Genomic DNA, 18,093 nt, shown 5'->3' with positions numbered 1-18,093 from the left:
TGTTGTTTATATTTAATGACGTATAACTCGATAATGCAGTGCGTTTTTCTTGAATGTCATTATAATTGGCAATACCCGAGTATTGGCAACCCTGTTTATCTCAAATGTCATTGCAAGTTTTGCTTTGTAGCCTTCTTTGTGATTTCTGCTAGAAATCTTGTTGGCGTGTTGCTGTCATTTTTTTGTGAAAATTTGTTAAATTTGCCAATAAATAATTATTTAAAATTAATAAAATGTACAGTGGAGAAGAATTTGCGACTACGGTAAGTTTAATTTGTTAAAAAACAACGTTTTACTGCAATATTTACTATAAAAATATCAAAAGCAAAATGTTTGCAAAAATAATCACATACACAAACATAACCTAAAATTATTTTTGAGACTCCCTTTTTCAACACATTTATCTTGTTTCTTTTTTTAATTTAATTCTTTTAGGAGTACTATGATGAGTATGCTCATACTGGTGATCCACAATTGGATTTGGAATATGAACGTAACTATTATCGCATGCCGGATAATGTTAAATATTTCCTTATCAACTTTTGCCAAGCAGTTAAGGAAGGTGTCTTGTTTGACATCCAGAATATGTACGAGAACACTTTCCCACAAATAAGTGATCATCATTTTGATAAGAGTGCTTGGCCTGAAGAGGAAGAAGTTGCCACCTTGGTCGACAACGACAAAGTGTTCTTGATTTTGTACAAAGAATTGTACTATCGTCATATTCATGCACGCATTCCCGGTGGTCCCAAGTTGGAGCAACGCATCCATTCATTTTTCAATTATTGTGATTTCTTCAATTTAATTATTTCATCTCAAAGTCCTGTAGCGTTGGAATTACCCGACATTTGGTTGTGGGAATTGGTTGATGAATTTGTTTATCAATTCCAAAACTTTGCTCAATACAGGTATGTGGTTTAGTGTGAGGTATTGGATTTTTTGCTATAGGTATATTTATTGTATATTTTTATATTCCCCAGAGCTCGCTTAACAGACAAGACCCAAGAAGAAATTCATCAATTGTGTGTTAATCACAGCAATGTCTGGAGTATTTTATGTATTCTCAATGTTCTCCACTCTTTGGTTGACATTTCCAATATCAAAAAACAATTGGAAGCTATTTCTCAGGGAAATGATCCACAAACTGTTGCTGGAGAATTTGGTGAATTGTCCTTCTACAAAATGTTGGGCTACTTCTCTTTGGTGGGCTTATTACGTGTCCACTCTTTGTTGGGTGATTACTATCAGGCCATTAAAGTTTTGGAGCCTATTGAAATCCACAAAAAATCACAATATTCGCATATTCCTGCATGCCAGATTTCTACATCTTACTATGTGGGCTTTGCCTATATGATGATGCGTCGTTATGCTGATGCCATCCGCACTTTCTCGGACATTCTTTTATACATCCAACGCACAAAGCAGTTGTACAGCACACGCTCCTATCAAAACGATCAAATCAATAAGCAAGCCGAACAAATGTACCATTTGTTGGCAATTTGCTTGGTCTTGCATCCACAATGCATTGATGAATCCATCCAACAGGTGTTGCGTGAAAAGAACTATCATGATGCCATGTACAAAATGCAATGTGGTGACTTAGAGGTATTTAAATCATTCTTCTTGTTCTCCTGTCCCCGATTTGTCAGCCCTTGTCCACCTGCTGCTGATGCCCCCATGGAGGATTATGTTAAAGATCCCATGGAACATCAATTACAAGTATTCATGGATGAAGTTAGACAACAAGCTGATTTGCCTACCACCCGCTCTTATTTGAAACTTTATACCACCTTGCCATTGGCTAAGTTGGCTTCATTCATTGATTCCAATGCCAGTGAAGAAGATGTTTCAAAATTGTTGATCCGTTTGTTGTGCTTCAAACACAAGATGCGTAATTTAGTTTGGACTAAGGGATCCAGTGGTTTGGAGGGTAAATTCAAATCTGGCTCAGAGGTAAGTTGTTGTTTAAAAGAAATGGCTTTCTTAATATTAATTCATTTATTCCTTTAGTTGGATTTCTATATTGATGATGACATGATTCATATTGCTGACACCAAGGTATCACATCGTTACGGCGACTTCTTCGTGCGCAAAATTTTGAAATTCAATGATTTAAATCGCAAATTGAAAAATATTAATATTTAAATTATTATAATCTAATCTATCAACTTGATTTTTTATCGTACATATATCTAAGTTTAACAAACTTGACTTTTTCCCAATGTAAAAAGCTATAATTACAGAAATAAAACTGATGAGGCATATTTACATGCCTTGGAAAAGTCTAAAAGTAATTTGTGTTTTAATTATAATTTTAATAGAAACTGTAAAAATAAGGGTTACTTTATATTTGTCATAGAAATGTAATGATATTAATGCGGCAACTTGAACATATGAAATTATATTCAGCTTTTTTAAAATATCATCGATATTCAAAACGATCGATTTGGAAAGGTGTGACAAATTTCTATAGATTTCATGAAGGATTTTTTAACCTATGGAATGTTATTTTTATACAAAATATAGCTTATATGAAAATTAAATTAAAAGAATCAAAAAGAAAGTTTAAACAATACCGTCTGTATGTTGAAATCTTTCCGTAGCCGAATAACTTATATACATGTTAAAATCGGCCATGATATAAGGAAAAATACCAGGGGGTTATTATGTAACTCCTTTCGAAAAGAAATTCGTTTGAATTTGTATGCTATACATTGTATTTCGAAAATGGTTCGATTTTAATTACATAACCCCCCATGACAACCTCGATTTTTTAACTATTTTGGATCTATATCTGGATTACTAAGTCATTAATATAGACAATATGGCTATCTAATGATAGATTTTTCAAAGTCATTTGCCACGAAGAATATAAGGCCTAGTCGGACCTACAATTGGTCAAAATCGGGAATATTTTTTAACCCAAATTTTTTGTCATAAATTTGAAAAAATATTTTATTTTAAAAAATTAAAAAAATAAATTTTGAAAAAAAATGTTTGCCATCAATTTTTTCATTAATAAATTAAAAAAAAAAACATTTTTTTTTAAATTTTGTTTACCAAATTTAAAATTTTTATTTTAAAGTATATTTTGGTGAATGGTATTTAAAAACTCAGTATTAACATTGAATTATTTTATATGAGACTATAAAAATGTTCAGTTTTATTTGAAATGAATTTTAATGAATGTATTGCTGTTGGGGCGATATTTCTGAATCTGAAATTAAATCACAACAGTTGTTTTTATAAATATTTGTTTATTTTTTGTTAATATAACATTTAAAAAAACATTTATATTACAAAGTTTAAAACTTTTCTTATTTTTATATTTTTGGTGTGCGTTGTTAACTTCTATTTTTCTTATTTTTGTTTGTTTATAAAAATGTTTCCAAATAAATTAATTGTGTGTACAGATTAGTGCAAATTTTTGTTTTTTGTTTAATTATGGTAATTTTGATATTTGCCAAATAAAATGTAATTTAAATTTCTTAAAAGCTATAAAGATGTTTATACGTACGTACATTACTTAATTAATTTGGAACATTAAAATCATTTATTTGTGGTAGGTGGACATTTTTGTGTAACACATTCACACCACTTAAATATAATAATGTAGTTTTGTTATTGTGACATTAGATTTATGGAGAGAACTAATGTTAGTTTTAGTTTAATATTTGATTTAGTTAAAAAAACAGCTCATGTGTATATGACAAATTCAAAATACAAATAAACTATAGGATAAAATCAACATCAACACAACATTTTATTCTTTAAATTCTTCTTTCATTTTGTTTGTAATTCTTTGGTAAATAAATATTTTAAATTTAAATAAACAAATATACAACAAATATGGGTTTATTTCAATTTGATTGTTGGTTTCACATAAAATTACTTGTAAAGTTAGTACATTTGAATACATAGATAAATAAAAATATACAAATCATTAGACTTAAAAGCTAAATTGTTTATTTTTAATTGATTACACACAAATCACCTTAATTAGGAAATAAAAATTAAAAAAAAAAAAAAAATAATATAATATAACTAATTGTATAATAAGTGATGAATTATTGAAATACACTAAATTGATTACATAAAATTTTAGAATATTATCTTGTAGACTTTTTTTTAGTTTATTAATTTTTAATTTATATGATTAAGTGTGGGAATTGTTGAAACAATCAGTATTGCCGTGATTATGATTGAGAATAAATCCTGTACATTTAGCCAATAGGTGTTGGGCGTTGATTGATATCAACCAAGTAAATGTCCCTGTGGTTTTGTAAAACAAAATCTACAAACGCATTTATGGGTGCAATTTCATCAAGTGATGTTGTATTTTTACCAGACCATAAAAAGTTTGGACCAAACACTATGGCCAAATTGGATGAAGTCATCTTATTGAGATCTTCACATTCCATAACCTGTAAATAACCAAATGATTTATTAGTATTTTTTATATAAAATTAAATTGATGTCTATCTATCTATAGCATCATCGTACTTAATTTTAATACTTATATGTAGGTATGTAGATGCGTTCAATACAAGTATTATTAGCACCATATTAGCATGTACTTTTTTTCAAATACATGATAAGCATTTATTTTATTTCATTTTAAATGAATGCACGTTTGCATTTTAGTAAACTATTTTATATTCTCGTAATCATGTTTAACCTTTGCGAAATTGTAAACTTTTGCACAAACATAACAACAAATATATTTAAAACAAGTAAGAGTGTTACATTCGGTTTTGCCGAATCTTATATACCCTTCACCAAAGTGTATTTTAAGATAAATATTGAAAAAATGTTTAGTATATTCAAAGACTAAAAATGAGTTTTGATGAAAAATAATTATTGGTGAAAAAAATGTCGGCTGAAAAAATGAAATTTGTTGGAACAAAATTCTATGATACGTCGTTGGATAGGTCTGAAATGTCGATCATTAGATATATATATTGTCTATGTTAAGGACTTAATAATCCAGATATAGATCAATAATAGATCATGGCTTATATCAGGTATTTGTAGTCAGATTTTCTTGGACTGTAGCGGATATATTAATGTATAAGTAATGATTGTAAGTTATTTAGCCATATCACCTCCACTGTGTATAACGATTCTGAATATATATACTTTATAGGGTCGAATATGAAAAATGTGGAAATTAAAAAGGGAATCAGAAACCTTGCCACCCATGGTGAAGGTTATCACAGTGATACAAGTAATTATTTGTTTGTGGATAACAATTTGAACAGACAAATTTATGTTTAAATAATGGTTACTGGTGATTTTAGCAACTTAATTCGTAACTTTAACAATTTCTCATTTTCTAACCAAAATAACATTAATATAAAATACTTACTCTTACTAAGAACTCTACAATATATTTGAATAATTCATAGTTTTCTTCAGGTAATCTTTCACGTATTAACATGGTAACATTGCGGGATCTATCCTCTTTAGGCCATTCTAAAATTTAATGAAAACTAATTGCAATTAAAAGAATAAACCCTAAATTATCGTTCATAATTACCCAAGAAACTGGTTATTTCATCATAAAGTTCAAATGTCAACAAGGGCTCAGTAAGATCACGAAGAAAACTTTTTAATAGGCCAGCTATAACATGTACATTAACTTCTTTAAGATCTACATCTTCGCCGCGATTAACACGATCTTTGAGGGCAATGATTTCACTATGATTGCCAGAACGACGGAATATACCCTCAGTATCGATCATACCAGTTATGGATAGAGAGTCAACACATTTGCGTACAATTGGTGGTATGGAATTCAAGCATGGACTGTTAGTAACTATAAATTTAAGGGTCACCCCAAATTGTGTTGTTTTTGCCATGTGTGATGTACTGATGTTGTTGTTACTGCTGGGAGCGTATTTGCGATTGTGATTTAGACGATCATCTAGATCACAAATATTATCAGGTAGCTTAAGCTTCGACAGACCCAAAGCTTGACGTAGCTCATCTAAACTTGATATGTAGACCAACTTTTTGCGGAACTTCTCGCTGATGAAGGGACTAAAGAAGTTCCATATGACACGTATAAACCAAGTTGGATGAACCACATATAGATTTTTTAGATTTTTGCGAAAATTTCTATCAAGTTCTTTATAGGAGTTCCAAAGAAATTGGGCGGAGGGTTTGTTATCCTCCTTCAAGCCTTGATGGAAATACACTAATATATAATCGTTTTCAACAAATGGTTCGATTTCTTTAATAACATCCCTGAAACAAAAGTTTTATGTATGTTTAAGTATTTCAACAAAGTAAGTAGTTAAATTAAATGTTTGATACCTTATGAATATTTCCATTTGTGATTTCTCTGGAAATCTTGAAGCGTATATAGCAAATATATGACGTCCTTGTTTATCGGTACCCAAAAAATCACAATTTGTACGTTTAGGAGAAATACTGAAATTTTCAGTTTCTTCTCTCAATTGATCTTCGAAGTCATCTTCCAAAGGATTAACTATATCCTCTGGTTCTGAATTGCAATCTAAATTATAATATTCAATTAATACTTAAACCATAGATGAGTTGACATTTACTTTACCTTCAGTTACCACAAAATCATCATCCATAACATCATCTAAACAAAATAAGTTTTCTTCTGTTTAAGTTATAAATTACAAGAGTTCAGTTCTTATTTGATTGTTTTTTTACTCACTTTGTGGTGCAATTGGGGTTGCTAACAACTCTGTATCATCGAACTCGAGTTTTGGTTCAAAATCATGCAAGTCCGATAGACTGGGCTGTGGCTCATCTGAATTTTCTACTAGTGGATTTATAGCAGGTCCTAGACGATTAACACGAAACTCATTATATCCATAATTTTAATTCAAATATATAATGTGCATTAAGTACATACTAATAATTCAATTAGTAATAACGCCTTTTTATTTTGGCAGTATTTAGTATTTGTGATTTTTTTTAGTTTGTTTTATTTGGAAAATAAATCAAATGTTGTTGGTGTAAAGAAAAAGTTTTATTTTAATATTATTAATACAAGAGACCAAAGTATGTTACAAAGAAGAAAATTAAAAATTACAAAAAACACAACATTTAGTTGAAAAAATAATTGGTCTGTTCAATAACAGAAAAGCTATTACGAATTATTACAAATTTTCACTCAAAATTTTTAAATTTGTATTGAAAAACTGGTAAATTTATAAACAATTTGTGATAATTCGTAATAGTTTTGTGTTATTGAACAGACCAAATATAAATGGAATCAATGATAAATGTGAACGAAAATAAAAATTTATTATACACAAATGTGCTCAGTTAAATGTTAATAACCGTGATAAGAAAATTATAAAGTAATTAGGTTTGGCTTTTAATACTTTTAATAGTTACAAATTTCAATGTAAACTAAACTAAAAAGTTATTCAACGAAATTTGGCTTTTCGTGAGCTGGATCAAAGGGCAAAACTGTTATTTTCATTTAATTAATTCTTCTAAAGGAACAATAAAGTATTTTTATATATTTATTTTGTTATTTATTATTTTTTCAACAACCTAGATTCCTGTGAAATATGCACGTAAAAGCATTCGGAAACATGTAGTCGAATTATTAAAAATTTTATTTAAATATCACAAATTTCATGTTATATTCGAATAATGTACATAAATACAGTGATAGACTTGTACGCAACTTGTTTTCTCTTATTTTTAATGAAACTATTTTGATACATTTTTTACAACGCGAAATTAAATTATATATTTTACTGTATTATTTAATTAATTATAAAACTTTATACTTTTTTTCATAATATTTGGTATGACCTCCAAAATGTCTTAACTAAAAATAGTAACTATTTTACAAAACATTGTATAATTTTTATAAACTAACATTTACCTTAGTAATAGTCCTTGTTTTTTTAAGTCTACATAATTATCTAGACAAAACTACAAGAACAAATTCTGAAATCATAATAATAAACATATAAGAGGAATTAAAAAAAAATATTTCATATGCATACAAACGTGGGACTATCACTGTATATACATTTTAGTGGCCGAAAAGTAATATATTAATATTGTAGACATTGTGTAGAAATACTAAAGTGATGGATACACAAAATTCGGCGTATTATATTATTTCACTTCACATTCAGAATTCTTATTTTTCATTTGATATTGTTCAAAAAAGCTAGACTAAAGGAATTATATTTTCGAGATTGACCATATATGTGGGCTGCATATTAAAATATGTTTATCTAATATTTAAACAGAATTTTATATCCCTTGTTATTTGATGAATTATTTTAACCAAGTCTTTTTTTATCAGCATTGTTCATTATTTCCGTATATATGTATTTGTGTATATAAACTCTTAATAAAAATATAATAAAATTCGAAATATTTACTATGTGTAACGATTAAATACTCTGAATAATACATAATAAAAATCGTCGATGCGCACACAAGAAGTCCTATGTGCTATTTTAAAAACATTTGTAAAAATATACATGACTATAACTTTGGAAGAAATGGGCATATTTAAGAATATTAAATGTATGAACAACTTTCAGATGGTTGAAAAATAAATAACAAAATTACAAATTAGACTTTTAGTTGTGCGCAAAAACGAAATTCTTGAGTATAGTATGATTGATTAATGGTGGTTTATGTACATGCGAAGATAATAATAATTTTACACATTATCTATACAACAAATAAAAACAATGAAGATATGGTTAATTACCTGGAAGACGTGATATATTCATATTCCTGTGATCCATGGCAAACAAAGTTGATTCGAAAACCGATTAGTTAATGGCTAAAAATAAACAGTTATAAAAATAAATTTTAAAAAATTACTTGTAAATAGAAAATAATTTCTAACAATAATTAATGAACTCTGAACAACAACAAAAAGGTAATAAAAATATATAGGTAGTCTTGGTATTTTGCTTATATTTCAGTCATTCATTGGAACACATCGTTAGCTTAGTGCGATTGTTCACAATATCGTTTTTAAAAAAGTGGAAATAAATCTGTAACTTCTAAACGGATAGTCCGATTTTAGGAGGTACCTCGGGTATAAATAAAATTAAAAAAAAAAATTAAAAAATTAAAAATTCTACTAGAAGACATCTATAAAAAAAACATCGTTATAGCTATATACATATTTATGATTTACACCTATTAATAAATAATAAAATATTATTTATTTATAATTATAAATAATCACTTTTTAGAAGTGTGTATTTTTTGGGCTTAGCTTTTTTAAACATTTGGTCGTATTGTCATGTCATAAAATATTTTTTTTAGTTTACACAAATTTTTGTTGGGTTTCAAACAAAAAAGTTATAAACTAATAATACTTTTTGAACTATGTTTATTAGGTTGTCATAAAATAACACTTTTTTTGTTTGCAGCACAACAAGAATTTGTTTAAACTAAAAAAATATTTTACGATATTATGACAATACGACCTAATAGCAGACCGTTTGAATCCCCCAATTATTTTCTTTATTTTTATCGTTTTTGTGGTATTTGTTTTGATATCAGTAGTGGAGATGACAATTAATTTCAAAATGATCCAATATTTCCTTGAAAAATTATGATTTACGTTTAATGGTAAAATATTAAGTGAATAAACTAATAATTAAAAAAAGTTTGGAACTATTATAAATTAACTGAGACAATAGTTTTGCAATTTTGACGAGAAAAAATTTAAAAATTATAAACGTTTTCTAAACACGAAGTTTATTTTAACATATTCTAAAGTTTTGTGCTAAAACCTAAATTTTCATAAAAACTAGACTTAGCTAATATGAATGTACAAAGTTTAAGAGTTACAGACTTTTCCAGAAATATGTGGTGTACATTTTTAAGCCTTTCTTGAAAATTTTTAGATTTTATGTGGGTGGGGAACTTCAATTCATAAAAGAAACAAAAAAAGATTATTTGAATTTAAAATTAAAATAAAGCTCTAGAAAAGTTAGTTTCAAAATTACTAAAAAAATAATGCAAATAACATAATATGTAGATAAAATTAACTGACCATTAAATAGTGAATTTCAATTATTCATATTATGTATCTCATTAATTTACCTATAATGTATTTATAACGGTAAAATAAAAACAAAGTAACCACTTATCAGTTCATGACGTCACTTAACACAACCAACAACAAAATATCATACATTTACGAATATGTATGGATGTATGTATATGCCTGTTTTGTTTGGAAAGTAAGACATTAAAAATAAAATGCATTTCATGTGAATTTGATTAGTGTAGACTTGCAAATGTATGCAAATTAATGCATTATTTTGCTGTTATTTTAACTAAACAAATCAGTTTAGTTTAAAAGAAATGTATGTTTCTTGCCATTTGTTTTTGTTGACACTATGACTCCACACTCACACACATGCACACCCTGATTTTAATCGGACTTGGCGAAAAAATGTCTTTTTGTGTTATATTTTCTAATACACGTAGTCAATTGTTTTTTCGATACATTTAAATTCAACGTAATATTGCTTAAACTAATGTTTATCGCATTTTTTTTATTGCAGATATATTGATAAATCCAATCCGTTTTGTTAATTGCGTAGGTTGTTTGTTACCTTGTTACTTACTACTCACTCTTTTTGCACAAGAAGTCCAAACCAATTTGTTTTTAGCACTTAAAATTAACTTTGCCTTTGTTATTTGTATCAATTTATGTAAATTCTTAAATTTTTTTTATATATGCAATACTTAAAGTAATTGTTAATGTTCTATACCTCTTATTGAGTTCAATTTATAAATTTTTATTTTGTTTTAATATTTCTTATTTGGATAAAAAGTTGAATGAAAAAATTTTCTTTTCTTTATACGAGTTTTATTTTTTACTTATCGTTTATGTCAAAGAACGTTTAACAAGGTGTAGTCAGCACCACAGCTGATAGTTTTTTGTATATTGACTTTGACAGCGAGATACTCACAATAAAGCCAATATAGCTGTGTTTTTATTCTGCAGTTGATGTGCAACTGAGATAACCTTGTTAAAGCTCATAGTTTTAAGTTAAGTATTAAAAACAACAACTCTGTTAAAAAAAAGTATTAACCAGTGGTGCCACTAAGCTTTTACCACATAATTCAAAAACTAAAATCTGAAGGCGTTAAGACCACAATAGATTTTATTTTTATTAATTAGAAACTTTAAATTTCTGTTTAAGTAGAGCTAATTATAAATTATAGATGTTCTACACATATAAATTAAAATTAAACACAACATATATATATATAATTATAATTACACAAAGTGGCAATACTAGTTTATACAAAAAAATTAAAAGTGTCGGTAATGATGTGCACAACTAAATTATTATCATAAATTTCCCTTTAAATTGACGTAGGAAATTCCCAAAATAAACCAAAAAATGTTAAATTGCAGGTGAAGTGATTTTTCTATTTTTTACTTCAGCATGGAATTCCTTTCACAAAGATTTTGTTAAATTGTTATGATTGTAAAATAAAAATACGATAAATAAAAAATGTAAATTTAATCAACGAATGAATAAATAGTGTAAATAATTGTCTTTTAATAAAAAAAACTTAAAACTACGTGTTCTTTCATCCAAACACTTCTGTGCTGCAACCAGTTGAACTTTGACTCAAAAAAAAAAATTGAAATATTTGTTGAACTCGTCACTTTCACTTTGTAAAGCACAGAGCACAAAATTACAGCAGCTGTAGTAAAAAAAAGAAATACTCGGTCAAAGTGTACAACAAACAAGTCTTGTAAAATGGCCACGAAAAGAAAACCCATACGTCCCAATATTTATACGGGGCCACAAATGAATTTCCGCGGTGGTCCCGATATATCAAGAGGTGAAGCCAAAGGTACACGTCCCACAGCACCACCAACGAGCATTAGGGAAATAATGGTCATGATGATAATGCATATTTGTAAAAAGACCATCTTCTTCGATACCAATCTTAAGGTGGCTCTTTATTTGGGTAGTTTGTTTTTAATATCATTGATTGGCGATTTTATACCTTTTCCGAAAACATACTTTGCCCGATCTGATAATCTCTTCAATGTATATTTTGTAAAAGTTGGTTGGGGCTGGACATTGTTGTTTATGGTTCCTTTTGTGGTGATGACTTCGTATACATTGTGCTGCGGTGACATGAAGAAATTATTGCGTCATCATGCTCCACGTATTGCAATAGCCACTTTCTTTTGGTTCTTCTGGACAAAAGTATTCAATGTAATTGAGACTTCATATGGAAAATGTACCAATAAAGGTAAGTGAAATGCGTTTAATTTTAAAGTCCGAAAGAAGGATTTTATACCCGAAACCGATCTTAATGTTTAGAATAATACGAATTTAACCGACTTTTTTAACATACTGCCAAATATTTATGCTTCAAATTTAAGAGCAAAAAAAGTTTTCAATAACTTTTCAATCTACTCGGAAACACATTCAATCGAAGATTTAGCTTTTATTTTTTTTATATTTTCAACATTTGTAACTAAGTGCAGGATATTTAAGATTCGACACAAAATATAGAACTCTTATTTATTTTAATTAAGAGATAATTCAATTATTTTTCGCTTTTATTTTAAGGTTTTTCTACCAAGTCAAGTTGTCTCCGAGCTGGCCACTTATGGAATGGTTTCGATATATCTGGTCATGCTTTTATTCTTATACACTCGAGTCTGGTACTAATCGAGGAAGCTAGACCCATCATTAAATGGGAAACAATCAAAGAACATTTGCGCAACGAACTTCATGATCGTTCCATATCCGAAACATCGAGCACAAATCCTCTAAGGAATCTAAACGACGAACAAATGCGAAATTTAAAATTTCTATATGAACGTTTAACACCGATAATTCGTACATTATTTATTGGCATGGCCGCCTTGCAATTGTTATGGGATGTAATGTTGGTCGGTACAATGCTTTACTATCATCGTATGATTGAGAAATTTATCAGTGGCATTATTGCAATTTTCACCTGGTATTTTACTTATCGGTTTTGGTATCGATCTACAGTATTGCCGGATCCAGCTGGAAGTGGTTCATTTTTCTACCAAAAGGACTGCAAGGATGCATTTGTATTTAAGCGACAAAATAGTATGACGTCAACACCAGCCAATATACCATCAAGTAGTGGTGGTTTTAGAAGTGCTGCAAGTGGCAGCAGTCAGTCACAAGTACCTAAATTTATGGGTATGCCAATTTACACTAGTCCCAAAGCATCGGGTTCTCAAATTACCAGCTCAAATAATGGTAATGGCAATGGTAATGATAGATAGATCATAATGTTGTTGATCAGTAAAGGCGATTATGAAATTACATGTTATGTGTTGGGTAATAAAGTTTAAGGTGTTAATTTTTTTATATACCAAATTATAAATACCTCGAGAGCTTTTTATTTGTTGATTGCAATAATGGAGTTTATGTGTTTTATTTAATTTATTAACGCTATGATTAAGTTTATGTGTTCTTAGTGTAATTTTTTGTTTATGTAGATGTTATTTTTAAATTTTATTAGTTTTTTATTTGTGTTATTGTATTGATTTATTTGCGAATGTAGTTTTAATTTGACGGTATTAAAATAATAGTCGAAAGTTTTGTTTTCATTATTAACATATTAATTGTGTGTTTTTATTTATTATTTAAATGGTATTATTTATGAGCAATGGCGGCAAATACTGCCATACCTAAAACACCGGCCCCGGCTCCAATTATATAATTGGATGGTGTCATTTGCCACATATCTTTCAGTATCTCAAAATTTGTTGGCATGAGTTTATCATAAGAAGGACGTTTTTTGAAACGTAAAAAATAACTTTCAACTTGAGGCATTTTTCCATACGACCAATAGTAATTTTCGAAACCCAACTGATATAAACGCAATAACAACAAGCCGAAACATATATCTGCCATGCAAAAATCATTGGATATTAACCATTCCCTTGCTGGATGAGCCACCATATCGTCTTCGATAAAACGCAAAACGTTATGTACGGCATCCAATATTTTTTGGTATTCTAAACGTGAATATACAATACGTTTTCTGCGTTCTTGCAAATCTAATTTATTTAGCAAAGCAGATTTATGATCTTCCACTTTATCAATAGATTCTTTTAATAAGCCATAAACTTTTTCATTATTTTCTGTAAATAACAATTAAAAAATAAATGTTAAATTAAGAAAAAAAGAAAACAATTCATTTTAACTCACTCAAGCATGTTTTTCTTATGGGTCCAATAAATGGTGGTTTTGGAACTAATTTTAAGTCATCATGTATAAATGAGCCCAAACTTAATGCTCCTATTGGTAAATGACCTAAGATTTGATCAAACAACTGCATTTTCTCATATTCCAACGAATTATTATTATTCGGTTTGAATGACTTGTAATCGCCTAAAATAACAAAAAATAAAATAAAATATTAGATTTATTACTCACACAACAGTAAACCAAAACTTACCTCCTCGAAATTTATGTTCTATATAATTAATTATATGAACAGAATCTGGCACAATGAATGAACCATCTTGTAAAACGGGTACATCGGCTTTAGGATTTAAGTTTAAAAACCAGCTTGAGTATTGCTCGCCATTTAACAAATCCACAACATATGGTGTGAATTCAATATTTTTCTCATATAAAAGTAAAATAATCTGAAAAAGGAAAATTAAACATCCATTTTTTTTGGTAAGATTTCTAATGATATACACGAGTAGTTTATGAGAAGTATGTTTTATATTGTTTATGGTATTATGGGGTATATTTCAATTGTATGATGATTTTCACTGATTTAAAGACTCTATCGATTCAAAAGTAGCTTTTAAAACTGTTTTTGTTAAGATTTTAGCAAGATATAATTAATTACTTTTAATTTTTATTTTAAAGCACACTAATCAGATATTTTGGAATTATTTATTAACTACTTTGGGGTGCGTTACGTGTCTTAATGCCCATGAAACTTATTCATACATTTAATAAAGAAAAATATTACAATTTGTAAGAAGGTTTCCAGGAGAAGGCTACATTTGGCGAAATTAAATTGCTCAAAAAAGGAGAAGACTACAATTGGCGAGATTAAATTGCTCAAAACATTGGAGTAATTTGTATATTGTCTTCGCTGAAAAATGTTTTTCTAAAATGTTATTCTAAGGGTGTTTTCTGGATTTTGTCACACTGTGTTTGTGGGTATTTTATAGGCTCTCGATGTGTTATGAATCAAAGTCGTTCGTATATACTATTTATACCGGTTAACTGAAAACCGGGTTTTCATAGCAATTTCGGTGTTTTGTGAATCGTTTAATTTAAAAGTTGATTTTCAGTTAACCAGTTTACCCGGTTATTATCGATTTTCTAAAAAAGGACAATTTTCGTTTTTTTTATAAACCTATACGTATACATATTTTTAATTTGTATAGGCTTTATATAAATCATACGCAGTTTTTTACTAATATTAAATTACACACAATTTTAAAGTTTCAAAATATATTGAAATCGATTATTATTTATCGGGACATTACGGACATCCCCATATGAATATATACATACTTTGAGCACGATTAGTATAACTAAATCAGGCCCTTAAAAATAATTTTCAAAGATATTATCTATAGTAATCATAGAGAAATACTCATAGTGCAGAAACCATAGAGAATAGATATAGAAGGGAAACACTCCTGTCAAAGACCTAACTCAGTTGACAGAAACCTAAATGGAGAGAATGAATTAATAGAAAAAACCATAGAGAAACATAGCGCGGAAACTAGAAAAAACTCAAACAAAAAAATTACTCAAAATAATCACACGTACGAGTGTTGATTTTGTTTTCACATAGTTTTTTCTACTAATACATTCTCACCACTTAGGTTTCTGACAACTGAGTTAGGTCTTTGACAGGAGAGTTTCCGGTCTATGTCTATTCTCTATGGAAAAAACTATGTGAAAACAAAAACAACACTCGTATGTGTAATTATTTTGAGTAATTTTTTTGTTTCAGTTTTTTTTCTAGTTTCCGCTTTGTTTCTCTATGGCAGAAACTAGAAAAAAAAGGTTTTTGACAACTGAGTCAGGTTTTGGACAGAAGAGTTTAGACATATACTGCTAAAAATGCTAATCTTATATATAAATAGTCCACTCGTTTTTCCATAAAAGTGTTAAAAAGCGATTTAATAGTGGTCGAATTTCGGACACCAGCCGATTCTAGTATCAAAAAATAAAATATAGTAATTCTATTGTTACATAGTTGTAATGCTTAATTAAACACGCAATATTTCTTTTTAACAAAACAATAACTCCCATATGCATAAAATTTTTTAAATTTATCAAAGGTTTATAAATCAAATTTTGTATGAAAATTTTGTTTTATAAACCTTTGATAAATTTAAAAATTGTTTATGCATATGGAGTTAATTCTATTAATTGGGTTTTTGATTTCTGTCTAATTAAAATGAGGCAATATAAAATTACATTTATAGTTTTTGAATAATATAATTTTATCGCAAAAATGTTTCATTCTCAATTTAGAAAATAAATTTTTAAATACAGAAATATTGAAAATGCGTGTTATTCTTATTAACCCCTTTGTATTTAGTAAATGTTTTTTGACTTATACCACTTTGGATTTTTGACAACAGACTAAGCGCCTGATTCAGAAACTCGACCGGAAAAAAATACTCGCTGAGTTTTCAAATAATTTTTGAGTGTTTTTCATACAAACATTTTTAAATCTTTTTTGGTCGTGTTTCATGATCAGACCCTTAGGTTTAGTAAATGTTTTTTGACTTATATCACTTTGAATTTTTGACAACAGACTAAGCGCCTGATTCAGAAACTCGACCGGAAAAAATCCTCACTGAGTTTTCAAATAATTTTTTAGTGTTTTTCATACAAACATTTTTAAATCTTTTTTTTTTGGTCGTGTTTCATGATCCGACCCTTAGGTTATTACAGTAAAGTTTCTTCTTTACGATTGAAACTCTTTAATGCATATTTATGTTTGCTTTATTAAATTAACACTTATGGTTATAAAATGTATTCAAGATTATTTAAACATTAATTTATTTCTTAATTAGTTTTTTAAGTTTTGGAATATAAACTCCTATATATTTCTGAATTATTTAAATTTATTTTTAACTTGAACTAAATATTTTGCTTTTCAATCTCGGCTGTTTCTTTTTTTTTTGTAGATTTAACAAGATCACATGATACATTTTAATTAAACGCAATGCATAAAATCGTTTTTTTTTACTTAAATTGTATGTTACAATCTTAAAATAAAATTTGTAGACATACTTTTTGTGAATAGAAATTATACGGATGATAATATAAAACTAGTTCATCCTCTTTAAAGCTGGGCGGTTGAAAATCCTTTAGTGATGATATTGGTGGTGGTGTATGATTTAAATGTGGAATATTTTCACTCATTTCTTTAGTTTTTCCGTTTACTACACACACGCAATCAGCGGAATCGGTCGGTATATTTCCTTAATAAACTGCTTTCTGACTGTTTTATGCAGTTATAACTTTAAAGTTCGTACTAATCGGAAAACGTATATAATTTTTATTTTTACTATGTAGTTACTACTCTCTTCTGCTCACGATAAAAGTATTAAGATTTTTTCAATGTTCGTTAAAAAAGTTTCATCACATGCTTCTACTAACTAAGTAACTAACGCACACTCGGAGGGAGCTTTATTGGCAATACGAAAATAAATACTCTAACTACTACTACCCGTAGACTTAATGACGGTGGTGCATGAGTTGTTTGTCGCACACCAGACTAGACTATGTTAAGCTAAATTCAACAATAAATTGAAAACAACCGAAAACAGCTAACAAATACATACAAAATGGTAGTAGATTTCGTGTCTATTTTTTTAGGTTTTGATTGTATTTTTGCTTATTTAAACTTGGGCATTTGTTTTGATCTTAATTCACACTTTTTTCATAAATAATGATAGTAGTGGAAGTCATTCTAATTTGTTTATTTTTCTCATCAACTTTGTACTTGCACAATTACTGAATTCAAATTTGAAATTTAGATTTACTAAAGCAAAGGGTAGGTAGGTAGAGTGGAGATTCTAGT

At 28.4% G+C, this 18,093-nt stretch overlaps 4 protein-coding genes across 7 annotated transcripts; 2 read left to right on the top strand and 2 right to left on the bottom strand.

Moving 5' to 3' along the window:
- Positions 1–105: 105 nt before the first annotated feature.
- Positions 106–2,290, top strand: eIF3l (eukaryotic translation initiation factor 3 subunit l). The gene is made up of 4 exons (XM_065506466.1): positions 106–263; positions 436–908; positions 981–1,953; positions 2,011–2,290. Exons 1-4 carry the CDS (start codon positions 234–236, stop codon positions 2,143–2,145), a joined length of 1,611 nt encoding a protein of 536 aa, XP_065362538.1. The 5' UTR covers positions 106–233; the 3' UTR covers positions 2,146–2,290.
- A 947-nt stretch (positions 2,291–3,237) lies between these two features.
- RhoGAP68F (Rho GTPase activating protein at 68F) lies at positions 3,238–10,881 on the bottom strand. 4 transcript variants are annotated; one of them, XM_065503547.1, is made up of 8 exons: positions 10,764–10,881; positions 8,732–8,806; positions 6,692–6,820; positions 6,578–6,613; positions 6,319–6,520; positions 5,540–6,249; positions 5,369–5,475; positions 3,238–4,424 (listed from the first exon to the last, which is right to left on the bottom strand). In XM_065503547.1, the coding sequence occupies exons 2-8, from the start codon at positions 8,766–8,768 to the stop codon at positions 4,224–4,226; spliced, it is 1,422 nt and encodes a 473-aa protein (XP_065359619.1). In that variant the 5' UTR covers positions 8,769–8,806; positions 10,764–10,881; the 3' UTR covers positions 3,238–4,223. The 4 variants fall into 4 exon arrangements, with proteins under 4 accessions (XP_065359619.1, XP_065359618.1, XP_065359620.1 ...); XM_065503546.1 differs by lacking the exon at positions 10,764–10,881 and adding an exon at positions 10,624–10,697; XM_065503548.1 differs by lacking the exon at positions 10,764–10,881 and adding an exon at positions 10,617–10,635.
- A 527-nt stretch (positions 10,882–11,408) lies between these two features.
- Fitm (acyl-coenzyme A diphosphatase Fitm) lies at positions 11,409–13,394 on the top strand. Its single transcript, XM_065503019.1, has 2 exons — positions 11,409–12,273; positions 12,597–13,394. The coding sequence occupies exons 1-2, from the start codon at positions 11,769–11,771 to the stop codon at positions 13,289–13,291; spliced, it is 1,200 nt and encodes a 399-aa protein (XP_065359091.1). The 5' UTR covers positions 11,409–11,768; the 3' UTR covers positions 13,292–13,394.
- A 213-nt stretch (positions 13,395–13,607) lies between these two features.
- Gdap1 (ganglioside induced differentiation associated protein 1) lies at positions 13,608–17,722 on the bottom strand. The gene is made up of 4 exons (XM_065503020.1): positions 17,301–17,722; positions 14,473–14,665; positions 14,223–14,405; positions 13,608–14,155 (listed from the first exon to the last, which is right to left on the bottom strand). The coding sequence occupies exons 1-4, from the start codon at positions 17,430–17,432 to the stop codon at positions 13,665–13,667; spliced, it is 999 nt and encodes a 332-aa protein (XP_065359092.1). The 5' UTR covers positions 17,433–17,722; the 3' UTR covers positions 13,608–13,664.
- Positions 17,723–18,093: the final 371 nt, after the last annotated feature.

This window comes from Calliphora vicina, chromosome 3 (genome assembly GCF_958450345.1).
Source record: "Calliphora vicina chromosome 3, idCalVici1.1, whole genome shotgun sequence".
NCBI lineage: Eukaryota > Metazoa > Arthropoda > Insecta > Diptera > Calliphoridae > Calliphora > Calliphora vicina.
Note: the sequence above shows the minus strand (reverse complement) of the source record. Positions and strands in the feature narration are given on the sequence as shown.